Consider the following 17368-nt stretch of genomic DNA (forward strand, 5'->3'; position numbering starts at 1 on the left):
GCACAGCCTGGCTGAGCGCAAATATTCTGCCAAGAAGAATAGATGCCAGCTGGAAACTTTGAACAAGAGCTCATCTTTTCCATTTCAACATGATTGTGCCACACATACCCAATGTACACACACACACACACACACACACACACACACACACACACACACACACACACACACACACTGAGAGAAGCCCATTCAACTCTTTGTAACATATTCTCATGTAGTTTACAAACACTAGTCTACAGCACATACACACACAAAAAAATAACACACATCTATCCTAAACGCAAACATACACACAAACACCCACCCCCACACACACACACACAAATGACCATACACATACCTCAAACACACATCAATTTAACAAATGCCTACCTTGCCCATACACATGAAGGTTATCTAACACAGTTTCTTCAAAAGAGCACAACAAATAATATACACAATCATCATGTTACACACAAGAAGAGAACTGATCTGTAGAGCCCCCCCCAACACACACACAGACACACACACACACACACACACGCCGACACCTCTCTGACAGCTGCGTGTGGCAGTGTGTGGTTGTCAGCACCTCTCTCTCTCTCTCTCTCTCTCTGTCTCTTTTCTCTCTTGCCTGTTCTCTCTCTCTCCATCTCTCCCTGTGCTTCATCCACTCTTTTCTGTTTTACCTCCTCGCTTTCGACACCGTCCCGGTTTCTGATCAGCTGTCATTTCCACTTCTTCCCAGTGACGCCTCCTCTGACTGCCTCCTCCTTTCCCAAACATCTCTCTTTCCCTTAATGTCTCCTTGGCTCTCCACGCCTCTCCCTTCCTTCTAATCTCTCTCTCTCTCTCTCTCTCTCTCTCTCTCTCTCTCTCTCTCTCTCTCTCTCTCTCTCTCTCCCATTTCTCCCTCTCTGTCCCCTGCTGTTTCACCCCCTTTTCATTCTGGCCTTTTTTCGATCAATAATTCAGTTTCTCCCCACAGAGCAGGCAGACATAGGAGCTGATTAAACAACAGAGAGAGAGGGAGTGGGGCTAGAGAGAGAGATAGATGGAGGGAGAGAGAGAGAGAGAGAGAGAGAGAGAGAGAGAGGGAGAGAGAGAGAGAGAGAGAGAGAGAGGGAGGGAGGGAGGGAGGGAGGGTTGGGGGGTAGAGGGGCTAAAGAGAGAAACCGTGGTGAGGCCAAGATGGCACACGCAAAGAATCTGACAGACCGAGAGAGTGAAAGAAAAAGTGAAGTGGAGAAGCCATGAGAGTGGAGGAGGGATCGGGGCCCCGCCCATATCGCTAAGGTGACCATATGCATATGCATGAGTAACGCATGGCCCTTTATTACAAACATTCACCGGACGATGTACACGACGCCCGTTCTGGCTACCACCCGGATAATACGTCCCAGATAGTGTCTTTCAAAGCTTAAGCCAAAGCACCTGCCAGTCTCATCAATGAATCAACGCGCTTCTTAAAAACAGCATAACCGATTAGCATAAATCTGCATAACGACCTAAAAAGGAAGGATGTCATTTGCATGCGAGCTTTTCTCGGCGGGAATCGACGGAACGGCGAGATCCGGTTGCTGCTGGTGCAGCCGAACACCTGATTAGAGCTCGTGGAGGGAGAGGGGATACGCCCGTCCGTCTCGCCGCCACTGACGCCGTGCTCGGGGCGCACTGCTGGCGAGTCAGCACAAATAGTCCTCCTCCAACCGCAGGCAGAGACGACAACATCAGCTACAACCTTTTCAGTGTTCCATAATATCGTCGTAAGTAACATTTATGAGGTGTGCCTGCGTTAAAAACTTCGCACACTCTGTTAACTTACTCATCATCATTTCAAAGGTTTCGTACACATACACTGATGTAATTTGCTAATGATTTTTCTCATTGGAATATGAATTCTTGGGATTACGTGGGAGAAATTTCCTCATCAGCAGTTATTACTAATCAATATCCCATTAAATGCCTGAAAAGGAATCAATACAGCAGAATTGGCAAAGTCTTTCAAGTAATAACAGCAGCTCCGTAACGGCCTGTTAAAGGTTCATTCAGTGGACCGGCATGGCCGTCGCGCTCACACACACGCACGCTAACTGAGGATTAGCCAGTTGGCGTGTAGTAATCGGGGTGTCAGTCACTGTGTGATCCGCTCCTTTTATGGCAGGCTTTAGTTGAGTCATCCCGTGTGCCTTGCTGTGTAACGGATTGACTGTATCCTCCACCGGATCTGATGTTACTACAGACCACGCATGAACCAGCGCAGGTGTCCACGTGGGATAGTAAAAGGAACGTAGTGGAACGCTGTGACGGGGAAAGATCCCCCTGTCGTACGTTCATCGAAAGAAGGCGCACACCCAAAGGTGCGAGGTGTGACAGTAGCACTAGGAATCACGAAAATCCAAAGAGGTCCACCGTGAATGATCTCCGGCCTCGGAGATCGGCTGTCCTGCCGATCTGCAGAGCCTCTGACCTCCACAAGGGGGCGCTTGGCGTGGCGAGCGTGTCTGTCCTGCTGCCTGTCGCAGAGTCGCTCCCTCTGTGACAGCCCCGAACCCGTTTAATGTCTAATGGATGAGAATTTCAAACTCGGTGCCATTTTTAGCCCGGCAAACGCGGCCCAAGTGTGAGATAAAGAGCTTCTGCTCATTAGGAACTACAGATCATAGTGATCTGAGACACTTTTTATCTCACAGTTTTCATCCTCTTATAACTGTCACATCAGACAGCACAGGCAGATAGACAAGATAAATTATGTTTACCTGGATCAATTCAAGACAACAAACATCTTAGCAGCAGGATAAACAGCAGTGTGGTGTTATTATTCTCCACTCACTTCTCTTTCGACGTTTGTCGTCTGAACAGGCATTTTACCTGCTGCGTGATACTGCCACCTGTCTGGAACGGGGGCGAATTGCGACACCTGGTTCTCACGTGAGTGGAGTCTGTGGCCTGTAGTAGGATGGGGGGCAGCGCACATCCACACCTGAGCTGTAACAGGACATGAGAGAGAGCACGTCCACACCTGAGCTGTAACAGGACATGAGAGAGGGCACGTCCACACCTGAGCTGTAACGGGACATGAGAGAGGGCACGTCCACACCTGAGCTGTAACGGGACATGAGAGAGGGCACGTCCACACCTGAGCTGTAACGGGACATGAGAGAGGGCACGTCCACACCTGAGCTGTAACGGGACATGAGAGAGGGCACGTCCACACCTGAGCTGTAACGGGACATGAGAGAGGGCACGTCCACACCTGAGCTGTAACGGGACATGAGAGAGGGCACGTCCACACCTGAGCTGTAACGGGACATGAGAGAGGGCACGTCCACACCTGAGCTGTAACGGGACATGAGAGAGGGCACGTCCACACCTGAGCTGTAACGGGACATGAGAGAGGACACGTCTACACCTGAGCTGTAACGGGACATGAGAGAGGACATGTCCACATCTGAGCTGTAACGGGACATGAGAGAGGGCACGTCCACACCTGAACTGTAACGGGACAAGTGACAGTGCACACCTGAGCTCTGGAAAATGCCCTACAGAGACCCCCGCGGCACAGTGAAGATATGGATGCACTGGTTTTCCTGGTTACTTCCCTCACACACCCCCACAAACACAGACCTCCACCCACACACACACACACCTCCACCACAAGCAGATTTCATGGCCTGCTGACTTTAAAACGAATGTATGCTACCTCGTAATTAAAGGGCTCTGAATGTCTGGATCACCTGCACGCTGGACATAATATATGATCTGAAATGCTTTAGGGAGTCTGTTCTTAGTACACGTTACTAATCTCTCGTTACACATGGCAGCCATTATCATCCACTCCTTGTGGGTCATTTGTAGAAGTTGCGACTGACACAGCTGGTAAGGATTACTCACCTGTCGTGACTCCGTCAGCGGTGTCCGGGGGCGGGGTGTGAGTCAGCCTTCTGAGAACCTCTGCCTAAACTCGGCTGATGCAGCCATAGAGCCCCCATGACCTGAGAGGGATACAGGAGGAGTTGTGAGCAGATGAAGAACATCAGTCACGGCGGCGTTTAACGCAGTCAGGGCCACGCAGGGACAGCCCAAGAGAAGCGGTGAGAGGCGCAGTAATGTAATGTACAACCGTAAGGCTGGGTGGCCTGCAACGTGCATAAGCTGAAAATATGCTCATAATAACGTCAGTGCCAATAAGAATACCGTGACCACAGAGAGTAAACAATAAAACCATGTTTGCTCCTGTTCCCTTGAACAGGTTGCATGAACTGCAAAAAAAAAAAAAAAAAAAATCTCAATCTTTCTTTTTTCCAGATTTATGATTTTTAAGACATTTTCAATACATTGAGGAAGTACAGAGGAAGACTAAATAAAATTGACTTTGCCCGGAGAAAGAGACCCAGACAGAAATGTTCCCGTTCATTTGCAGACTGATGGAAAAAGGCTGTCTTTGCTCCCGGTGGGTGAGCGGGGCACTTGCCACCATCTGGCTAGACGTCTCAGCAATGTTTGTACTTTTTTTTGTTTTTGTGTTTGCACAGTTTAAACAGGCGCTTTGTTCAAGAGCTAAATGCTGTAAATGTAAACGTACTACGGCAACTGTGTCTGCTGCACAGCTGAAATTCAACCCCTGCTGCAATACTCTGCAGTGCATGCAGTATTATAACCTGATACAGACTGGTTCCCATGAGCAATATTTGCTAATATTTTTACTAGTATTTTTCTAACACCATTTTGAGGAATTTTTAAGTATTTTAAGTAATTTTAGGCACGTATCATTAATTGTTTACTAAACAACACAAATAAGAAAAATAATACATGCAGGTTTCACTGATTCACTGTTTATTAATAGACACTGTTTACTGAGAGACACTATTTACTAATAGACAATGTTTACTAATAGACACTGTTTACCGAGAGACACTGTTTACTAATAGACACTGTTTACTGAGAGACACTGTTTATTGAGAGACACTGTTTACTAATAGACACTATTTACTAATAGACACTGTTTACTAATAGACACTATTTACTGAGAGACACTGTTTACTAATAGACACTGTTTACTAATAGACACTGTTTACTAATAGACACTGTTTACTGAGATACACTGTTTACTAATAGACACTGTTTACTAATAGACACTGTTTACTGAGAGACACTATTTACTGATAGACACTGTTTACTAATAGACACTGTTTACTGAGAGACACTATTTACTAATAGACACTGTTTACTGAGAGACACTATTTACTAATAGACACTGTTTACTGATAAACACTGTTTACTGAGAGACACTGTTTACTGATAGACACTGTTTACTGAGAGACACTGTTTACTGAGAGACACTGTTTACTAATAGACACTGTTTACTAATAGACACTGTTTACTGAGAGACACTATTTACTGATAGACACTGTTTACTAATAGACACTGTTTACTGAGAGACACTATTTACTAATAGACACTGTTTACTGAGAGACACTATTTACTAATAGACACTGTTTACTGATAAACACTGTTTACTGAGAGACACTGTTTACTGAGAGACACTGTTTACTGATAGACACTATTTACTAATAGACACTGTTTACTGATAGACACTGTTTACTGATAGACACTGTTTACTGATAGACACTATTTACTAATAGACACTGTTTACTGATAGACACTGTTTACTGATAGACGCTGTTTACTGATAGACACTATTTACTAATAGACACTGTTTACTAATAGACACTATTTACTGATAGACGCTGTTTACTGATAGACACTGTTTACTAATAGACACTGTTTACTGATAGACGCTGTTTGCCAAAAGCTGCACTTTAGGGTCTCAGTAAGATCCAATTTGCTCCTGAAAAAACAAACATTAAAAAATAAACAAACAAGGTTTGGGGTGAACAGTGTTATGAAAATTGTAGTGAACAGTGGGGTGAACATTGTATTGAACAATGTGGTGAACAGTGGGTTGATCAGTGTTGTGAACAATGGGGTGAGTAGTGGGGTGAAGAGTGTGGTGAACAGTGGTGAAGTGTAGTGAACTGTGGGGTGAACAGTGCGGTGAACAGTGTAGTGAACAGTGTAGTGAACTGTGGCATGAACAGTGTAGTGAACTGTGGCATGAACAGTGTAGTGAACAGTGTAGTGAACAGTGTAGTGAACTGTGGGGTGAACTGTGGGGTGAACAGAGTGGTGAACAGTGTGAGCCCGTTTGGAAGTGCCAAAAATATTTTCCCCTCCTTCAGATAATTTAGCATTTAAGTGTTTTTTCCTCCTGTCCTAATGTTGGTGTCTGATTGGGATGGACAGGCAGTCAGAGTGGAAGAGGCAAGGTCACATGGCTCCAACACCTCACCACAGAGCTGGTATGTGCACAGATTTATCGGGACTATCGGGAATAGCGTTGGCCCCTCTCTCTGTATGGACATCAGTGTATACAAAACTCATTATTAGAAACTGCCCGGCTTGGCAGACTCCATCTCTGTGTGACTAAATCAAACTTAATACTTCCCCTCTCGCACCGTGGCTACGGATGCAGGAGCCTTCATTAGCATCATGCTGAAGACTATTATTACACACGTAACGATAAAAGAGAAATTAGAAGATGGACCCAACAGGGTACCCCACGTGTGCTGGTGGGTAACAGAACGCAATCAAAACCACCACCGCAGCACTGCAGTGGTGGACACCTGAACCAAACTGGTCGCCGGCGGCGGCGCTCGGACGGCCCTTCGCACGCCACCCGTGTGTGAGCCTGTGCGTGCATGTGCGTTTGCGCCCGGGGATTTTTGCGCACGCGCACGTGTGCGGTTGGGGCATTCTTGCATCGCTTCATAATACCACGCGTTTGCAGGAATACAAGCATTCCAAATGGTCCCCTGAGACCTCCCACAAGGCTGTCTTCCCAGGTGAGAGGATAACAGCCGAGTCAATCACTCATCTGCTTCCACACATGCCTGGAACAACGTATTTGTGTGCAGGGAAGGGGGGAAAAATTCCCTTCCCTCTCTGGAGTTTCTTTTCTTTTTTGTTTAATGAGTTCTGGTGTGTGTCTTCCACTCTACAGCTCTGGGAACCTTACTGCTTATCTTCTGGAACTGAGCTTTTCAACACACAAGTCGCCAATGTCGCTGTACTGAGAGCTTCCACACATCATGCTCTGTCAGCATGCTTTACAATTAGAGCCCGGGTTAGAATCCAAACCTACCCCAAGAATTGCACTAGTACCCAATATTACTATACTAGCACCCAGTATTACTGTACTCGCACCCAACATTACTGTACTAGCACCCAACATTACTGTACTAATACCCAGTATTACTGTACTAGCACCCAACATTACTGTACTAGCACCCAACATCACTGTACTAATACCCAGTATTACTGTACTAGCACCCAACATTACTGTAGTAATACCCAGTATTACTGTACTAGCACCCAACATTACTGTACTAGCACCCAACATTACTGTACTAATACCCAGGATTACTGTACTAGTACCCAACATTACTGTACTAGCACCCAACATTACTGTAGTAATACCCAGTATTACTGTACTGGCACCCAACATTACTCTACTAATACCCAGTATTACTGTACTAGTACCCAACATTACTGTACTAGCACCCAACATTACTGTACTAATACCCAGTATTACTGTACTAGCACCCAACATTACTGTACTAGCACCCAACATTACTGTACTAATACCCAGTATTACTGTACTAGCACCCAACATTACTGTACTAATACCCAGTATTACTGTACTCGCACCCAACATTACTGTACTAGCACCCAGTATTACTGTACTAGTACTCAATATTATTGTACTGGTACCCAACATTACTGTACTGGTACCCAGTATTACTGTACTAGTACCCACTATTACTGTACTAGCACCCAACATTACTGTACTAGCACCCAACATTACTGTACTAGCACCCAGTATTACTGTACTGGTACCCAGTATTACTGTACTAGTGCCCAGCATTACTGTACTAGCACCCAGTATTACTGTACTAGTACTCAATATTATTGTACTGGTACCCAGTATTACTGTACTAGTACTCAACATTACTGTACTAGCACCCAGTATTACTGTACTGGTACCCAACATTACTGTACTGGTACCCAACATTACTGTACTAGCACCCACTATTACTGTACTAGTGCCCAGCATTACTGTACTAGCACCCACTATTACTGTACTAGTGCCCAGCATTACTGTACTAGCACCCACTATTACTGTACTAGTGCCCAGCATTACTGTACTAGCACCCACTATTACTGTACTAATACCCAGTATTACTGTACTAGCACCCAACATTACTGTACTAATACCCAGTATTACTGTACTCGCACCCAACATTACTGTACTAGCACCCAGTATTACTGTACTAGTACTCAATATTATTGTACTGGTACCCAACATTACTGTACTGGTACCCAGTATTACTGTACTAGTACCCACTATTACTGTACTAGCACCCAACATTACTGTACTAGCACCCAACATTACTGTACTAGCACCCAGTATTACTGTACTAGTACTCAACATTACTGTACTAGCACCCAGTATTACTGTACTGGTACCCAACATTACTGTACTGGTACCCAACATTACTGTACTAGCACCCACTATTACTGTACTAGTGCCCAGCATTACTGTACTAGCACCCACTATTACTGTACTAGTGCCCAGCATTACTGTACTAGCACCCACTATTACTGTACTAGTGCCCAGCATTACTGTACTAGCACCCAGTATTACTGTACTAGCACCCAGTATTACTGTACTAGCACCCACTATTACTGTACTAGTGCCCAGCATTACTGTACTAGCACCCACTATTACTGTACTAGTGCCCAGCATTACTGTACTAGCACCCACTATTACTGTACTAGTGCCCAGCATTACTGTACTAGCACCCACTATTACTGTACTAGTGCCCAGCATTACTGTACTAGCACCCACTATTACTGTACTAGTGCCCAGCATTACTGTACTAGCACCCACTATTACTGTACTAGTGCCCAGTATTACTGTACTAGCACCCAGTATTACTGTACTAGTACTCAATATTATTGTACTGGTACCCAACATTACTGTACTGGTACCCAGTATTACTGTACTAGCACCCAGTATTACTGTACTAGCACCCACTATTACTGTACTAGCACCCAGTATTACTGTACTAGTACTCAATATTATTGTACTAGTACTCAATATTACTGTACTAGCACCCAACATTACTGTACTAGCACCCAACATTACTGTACTGGTACCCAGTATTACTGTACTATTACTCAACATTACTGTACTAGTACTCAATATTATTGTACTGGTACCCAACATTACTGTACTAGCACCCACTATTACTGTACTAGTACCCACTATTACTGTACTAGTACCCACTATTACTGTACTAGTACTCAACATTACTGTACTAGCACCCAACATTACTGTACTAGCAGCAGATTTGTTACAATATCATGCCACTTATTGCACCTGTACTGTAACTTTTAGCTGTAAAAAGAGAGCGACTGTAATCAGGGCAGTTTATAGTTCAACAATCAATTATGAGGGTTCCTGTGAACACAAGTGAAGCACTGAAGGTGTGAGTTTTGACTCCAGCTCTCCCATCTACCTGCCAGGGAAGATGAATTCTCTCCTCGCTCTCATTCGAAGGAGAACATATCAAAGCCATGTGCCTCGTGCATCGTTAGACTGTTAGTGTGGATATTTCTCTCTCTCTCTCTCTCTCTCTCTCTCTCTCTCTCTCTCATTCTCTCTGAAGATAAGGTTTGTGATTTCTTTCCCTCTAATTGGTGCACAAAAAATCCACCCACCAGCTGTCAGTGGCCCATGTTGGAAGGAGCAGTTCAAGCCAATTACTGCTGGATAGGAAGCTTCCAGACAGAAGCATCCTATGCTCTTATGACCCCTGCCCTCCGCCCTCTGACCCCTGACTAATCCCTCCCCCCATCCCTGCCTCTCTTCCTCCACTGACAGGAAGTTAAACTGGGTCAAACATTTGGGCACATCTCAATATAACAGACATATCGCCTGGAAAGTGTGTATGTTGGGGGCGGGGGGGGGGTAGAAGAATAGAGCAGAGAAAGAGAGAGCAAGGTGAGAATGAAAAGAGCTTAATGAAAAGTTTAACAAAGGTATTTTGTGGCGCACAGGTCGGTGAGACAGCGAGAAGCAAACGAGACAAAAAAAAAATAACACTCATGGAAGAAGTGATCTTCTCACCCTGCGAGCGGAGAGACAGAAGAGACAAGTACAGGGGAGAGACTCGGAGACAACCTTTGCAGACACTGCGACGACGCAGAGACGGCAGCGCCCGTCGTGTTTATAAGTGTTTCTAATCTATTTTCGTTCGGTTCGGTCTAGCCGAATTCAGCTCACTTCACTCTAATTGACTTCTGTTTAGCTTTTGTTTCTTCTGTGTGGGCCGCAACATTACTGCTTTTCATGGCAAAATAGCAGCAACGTTAGCTGCCACAAAGGCGGTGTAATACCACGGACTCCCATCTGTGCGCTGTCCAACACGCCGAAGCCAAGGTTCCAAATTAAGGACATTTCCTTTAATCGTTATAAATGACGTTCTGCCATTATTTGCCAGTTAGAGTTTGTTCACAGAGTGTTATAGTCCTGCACCTCAGTCAGAGACGTCACTTAACACAGAGCGTATTCCATGTTATATACGCGGGGCATCAAGGCGAGTCAACGGGGTGGCGAGAGTTCTTTAAAGGCGTGGCGTCACCTAGTGACCTATAAGTGCTAAGCAGCATTTGCAGAACATATGATTTTTTTCCTGTAAAATTGTGTATAATGACATTATTGTATCAGCATCATATTGGATCTGTTGATTAGTTTCTAACACTCAAAGGATTAAACCTACTATAATAGATCATGAAGAACTAACCGTGATGCATCAAGTGTAGTCGAACTGTAGGGCTAAGAAAGCTAAAGAACACTAAACCGAACACTAAACTAATGTTGATCTATATAGCATCTACACGGATGAGGAATAGATCTGTAATCACAGAACACTGAACTAATGTTGATCTATATAGCATCTACATGGATGAGGAATAGATCTGTAATCACAGAACACTAAACTGTAATGTTGATCTATATAGCACCTACACGGATGAGGAATAGATCTGTAATCACAGAACACTGAACTAATGTTGATCTATATAGCATCTACACGGATGAGGAATAGATCTGTAATCACAGAACACTAAACTGTAATGTTGATCTATATAGCATCTACACGGATGAGGAATAGATCTGTAATCACAGAACACTAAACTGTAATGTTGATCTATATAGCACCTACACGGATGAGGAATAGATCTGTAATCACAGAACACTAAACTGTAATGTTGATCTATATAGCATCTACACGGATGAGGAATAGATCTGTAATCACAGAACACTAAACTGTAATGTTGATCTATATAGCATCTACACGGATGAGGAATAGATCTGTAATCACAGAACACTAAACTGTAATGTTGATCTATATAGCATCTACACGGATGAGGAATAGATCTGTAATCACAGAACACTAAACTGTAATGTTGATCTATATAGCATCTACACGGATGAGGAATAGATCTGTAATCACAGAACACTAAACTGTAATGTTGATCTATATAGCATCTACACGGATGAGGAATAGATCTGTAATCACAGAACACTAAACTGTAATGTTGATCTATATAGCATCTACACGGATGAGGAATAGATCTGTAATCACAGAACACTAAACTGTAATGTTGATCTATATAGCATCTACACGGATGAGGAATAGATCTGTAATCACAGAACACTAAACTGTAATGTTGATCTATATAGCATCTACACGGATGAGGAATAGATCTGTAATCACAGAACACTAAACTGTAATATTGATCTATATAGCATCTACACGGATGAGGAATAGATCTGTAATCACAGAACACTAAACTGTAATGTTGATCTATATAGCATCTACACGGATGAGGAATAGATCTGTAATCACAGAACACTAAACTGTAATGTTGATCTATATAGCATCTACACGGATGAGGAATAGATCTGTAATCACAGAACACTAAACTAATGTTGATCTATATAGCATCTACACGGATGAGGAATAGATCTGTAATCACAGAACACTAACCTAATGTTGATCTATATAGCATCTACACGGATGAGGAATAGATCTGTAATCACAGAACACTAAACTGTAATATTGATTTATATAGCATCTACACGGATGAGGAATAGATCCATAATCACAGAACACTAAACTGTAATGTTGATCTATATAGCATCTACACGGATGAGGAATAGATCTGTAATCACAGAACACTAAACTGTAATGTTGATCTATATAGCATCTACACGGATGAGGAATAGATCTGTAATCACAGAACACTAAACTGTAATGTTGATCTATATAGCATCTACACGGATGAGGAATAGATCTGTAATCACAGAACACTAAACTGTAATGTTGATCTATATAGCATCTACACGGATGAGGAATAGATCTGTAATCACAGAACACTAAACTGTAATGTTGATCTATATAGCATCTACACGGATGAGGAATAGATCTGTAATCACAGAACACTAAACTGTAATGTTGATCTATATAGCATCTACACGGATGAGGAATAGATCTGTAATCACAGAACACTAAACTGTAATATTGATCTATATAGCATCTACACGGATGAGGAATAGATCTGTAATCACAGAACACTAAACTGTAATGTTGATCTATATAGCATCTACACGGATGAGGAATAGATCTGTAATCACAGAACACTAAACTGTAATGTTGATCTATATAGCATCTACACGGATGAGGAATAGATCTGTAATCACAGAACACTAAACTAATGTTGATCTATATAGCATCTACACGGATGAGGAATAGATCTGTAATCACAGAACACTAACCTAATGTTGATCTATATAGCATCTACACGGATGAGGAATAGATCTGTAATCACAGAACACTAAACTGTAATATTGATTTATATAGCATCTACACGGATGAGGAATAGATCCATAATCACAGAACACTAAACTGTAATGTTGATCTATATAGCATCTACACGGATGAGGAATAGATCCGTAATCACAGAACACTAAACTGTAATGTTGATCTATATAGCATCTACACGGATGAGGAATAGATCTGTAATCACAGAACACTAAACTGTAATATTGATCTATATAGCATCTACACGGATGAGGAATAGATCTGTAATCACAGAACACTAAACTGTAATGTTGATCTATATAGCATCTACACGGATGAGGAATAGATCTGTAATCACAGAACACTAAACTAATGTTGATCTATATAGCATCTACACGGATGAGGAATAGATCTGTAATCACAGAACACTAAACTGTAATGTTGATTTATATAGCATCTACACGGATGAGGAATAGATCTGTAATCACAGAACACTAAACTGTAATGTTGATCTATATAGCATCTACACGGATGAGGAATAGATCTGTAATCACAGAACACTAAACTAATGTTGATCTATATAGCATCTACACGGATGAGGAATAGATCTGTAATCACAGAACACTAAACTGTAATGTTGATCTATATAGCATCTACACGGATGAGGAATAGATCTGTAATCACAGAACACTAAACTGTAATGTTGATCTATATAGCATCTACACGGATGAGGAATAGATCTGTAATCACAGAACACTAAACTGAATGTTGATCTATATAGCATCTACACGGATGAGGAATAGATCTGTAATCACAGAACACTAAACTGTAATGTTGATCTATATAGCATCTACACGGATGAGGAATAGATCTGTAATCACAGAACACTAAACTGTAATGTTGATCTATATAGCATCTACACGGATGAGGAATAGATCTGTAATCACAGAACACTAAACTGTAATGTTGATCTATATAGCACCTACACGATGAGGAATAGATCTGTAATCACAGAACACTAAACTGTAATGTTGATCTATATAGCATCTACACGGATGAGGAATAGATCTGTAATCACAGAACACTAAACTGTAATGTTGATCTATATAGCATCTACACGGATGAGGAATAGATCTGTAATCACAGAACACTAAACTGTAATGTTGATCTATATAGCATCTACACGGATGAGGAATAGATCTGTAATCACAGAACACTATAAACTATAATGTTTAGCTCTTTACATATACATATGCATGTGTGTGAGTGTGTGTTACAAACCTACGGACTCTCATTCCTGTTTACAGTACACTTCTTCACATTCGGAGGCCTTTAAAAACTCCATCCCTTACTCACATCTACTTACATGTGCAGTGAGAAAGAAGACATCCAGAAGAGCATGGAAATGTGGGAATATCTTCAAAACTGGGTTTCCTGGGGAAGTCATAGATGATGCCTTTGCTTACGTTGTACCGGTTCAGACATTTGATGCACTAACCCATAAACAATCTACTGTTAAGACTATAAGAATTTCTGACATATCCTACAAATGAAACAGTGTCTGGTATTACACTTAAACACTTCAGGATCCTCCAGGACGAGGCAGAGACTACGCCCCTTTTTAGGGAGCCTCCACTAGTCTAAAACATCAAAGACATGTTCATTAAGAGTGAAATAAATGCCCATTTTGATAATAACTGTGTTACTGCAGCCAACAACCCATCTAGATGTGCTACATCTACATTTATTAGCCTCTAAAATAACTGGCATGAAATAATCAATCATCATCACCCATCCCTGCTCACACATCACTGTGGGAGTTTGTCTACTGTGTTATCTGTAAGAGATGTAATCAGCTTCATATTGGAGAAACCAAGAGAAGTCTCGCTGGTCTGTTTGTCGAACACATTCAGACCATCAGAATTAAGGATTTGTCATTCCCAGTGTCAAGGCATTTTAATCCTAATGGACACTATTATTGACATATCTGTTAGCATTGCCAGTTGTTGCCATGGCAGCAATGAAGTTAGGAAACTCTAAGAAAAAGATCTGATCTACACTCTTGAAACTTTAACACCCCATGGACTGAATGTTATAATTTAAACATCTAATTTTTCACATATAAACTGATTCCCCCTACCACTAATTCTGAAGCATTTTGCTTGCACAGCTGATGAAGGGCCTCTGTTTCTCTGAAAACTTGTTTACTTCACTACAATTTTGAATTACAAAAAAAATCCCCACTCTCCCTCCTCTGAGTGGTCTCTTTTTCCTTCGAGCTTCTACAAGAATCCTGGGAACTCAAGGGTTGAGTGTAGTACCTTAGCTGTTCCCAGGACTGCACTCTTCTTGGTGGAGATCCGTTCCGTTCCTGGGATCTGCTGAGCCGTTCTCGCGGTTTGGAACTCACAGCCCCTAGTGCTCAGATCGCCATGGGAACCACTGTTACCATCTCTCTCTAAATCTTCTCTGGCTCTTCCTTCAGCTCTTGGAATGTCTCGAGCTTCTCATGTTCCTTGTCCTTGATGTTGCTATCGCTCGGGATCGCCACATCGCTACATTACAACGATGCCGTTTATAGACTACACTTATCCACCGTTGTATCTATATATCTGTTTATATGGAAATTAAAAACACATTACCTTTGCATATTCAGAAGACGCTTTTATTGAGCGTGACTTTTCATGCCACAGCAGTAGGTTTGTGTAGTGGTTAGGAGTCTTATTGGTATAAGAGTTGATGCCCACTAGGTTATACCAACCACACGCCTCCACTCACGAATACCATTTACAAGAATGAAGCACATGAGGTCGTTATATGTCATGGGACAGATAACAAGCAAGTTCACGCATATAGGTGCAGCAGGCTTCAAGATTTAAAAAAAAAATGCATTCAGAGTAAATTCGATTCATTTGTATTATTTAATTGTGTAATTGAATTAGTTTTATTTATATTTCTTAATTTTAGGAATTGAACTGGAGAGACAACTTGGGTTGCAAGACTCTTGTTGATGGAAGGTACCATCATTAAACTGACAAAAAAGGTTTTAATCACACTGCATTGATATTATTTATGTTAACAGCATATCTATGTAATCTTGGATGTTTGTAGGCCCTGGCTGCTGTTGAGGCCATTTAGCCAGAAGACTGTCAGATGCTTCAGGCTGAAGGAACTGAGGACCTCAGCATGGTGTGTTTCCAAAGTGATCTTACAGTACGTTATCAGTTATTGTTTTATACTTGCTGTCAGCCAATTGGCTCCACAAGCTCGTGGGTGTTCATTTTAAGCGTGATGTCTACAGACGGGTGGCCGTCCCTCTGAGAATGGTGGCGGAATACTCCTTTAAGAGATTCTTCGTAAGTGGTAACCTGAACTTGTTGTTATGATTGGTTCAGTTGTAGCTATAAACCCAACCCCCAACCCTAAACCAAGAACAGAATTAAACAAGCCACGATACAGCTGAGTGTGTAAGGTCAAAATGTTTTAACCATTCATCGCCTATGGATTTTAAATCCTCAATTCTAAAATATTTTAGTCAACATTTTAAATGTGCTAGTTAAGTCTTGGATCTCAAATTTGTGGGTGCTCATTTGAAGCTTTAATGTCTGCCGTCTACTCACAGCTGGTCTCTTTGAGTATGGCACCTAGAAAAGTATCCTAGAGATTAAATCGAATATGGGCCTATTGCATGGTTCTGAGCAGGTGTTAACCTGACAGTGCAGTTTTTAGGACTGATTCGTGATATGTAATATTCCTAAACCTAACCCTAACCCTAGAATCAGGGAAAATGAGCTTTATAAAACATACTTGCTGAGATCAAAATAAAACATTTGAATTATTCTTCGGATCTGGCTTTTAATGTCCCAGGGGAAAAATATTTCAGTCATCGCTATATGCTTGCTGTCAGCATCTCTGCTCATGAACTTGTGGGCACTGGTTTGAAGTTGGCTGTCTGCCACCTACAGACAGTCGAGGCTCTCTGTGAGTAGTACAGCGTGATGTGAACACGAGCCCAGAGATTAAATCAAACGCACGACTCTCGAATGGTTCTTGGTACAGAAGGACCAGATGAACTGCTTGTTATGACTGGCTCAGCTGTTTCTCCAAACACAACCCTAACCCTAATTCAATCAGACTTTGATAAAAAACGAATGTGTGAAGTCAAAATAAAGACTCTTAGGAAGTCAGAATGAAGACTCTTCTTTGACTCTTTTAATCTCCTCATCATAAAATATTTTGGTCCACATTTTAAACTTACTAGTCAACCTTTTTTGGTGTCAAATGTGATTGCTCATTAGAAGCTTGCTCTCTGTCGTCTACTGACTGTCGGTCCGATCTTTGAGTATTGTGCATAGAACCCACCAGATTAAACCATTTGTCTGATTTTCAAATGGTTC

The 17368-nt window shown here is 42.2% G+C and overlaps 1 protein-coding gene across 3 annotated transcripts in view; it reads left to right on the forward strand.

Moving 5' to 3' along the window:
* Positions 1-17368, forward strand: part of gtpbp1l (GTP binding protein 1, like) — a 70356-nt gene that overhangs the window by 35526 nt on the left and 17462 nt on the right. The window contains exons 12-13 of one of the 3 annotated variants that reach the window (XM_081706146.1): positions 15939-15988; positions 16083-16184. In XM_081706146.1, the coding sequence (XP_081562272.1) occupies positions 15939-15988; positions 16083-16184 (152 nt within the window). Of the gene's footprint in view, positions 1-15938; positions 15989-16082; positions 17162-17368 lie in introns of those variants that run through there. The other 2 variants (XM_081706145.1, XM_081706147.1) reach the window with 2 other exon arrangements.

The sequence above is a fragment of the Electrophorus electricus genome, chromosome 23 (genome assembly GCF_041902795.1).
Source record: "Electrophorus electricus isolate QZ-2024a chromosome 23, ASM4190279v1, whole genome shotgun sequence".
Classification (NCBI taxonomy): Eukaryota; Metazoa; Chordata; class Actinopteri; order Gymnotiformes; family Gymnotidae; genus Electrophorus; species Electrophorus electricus.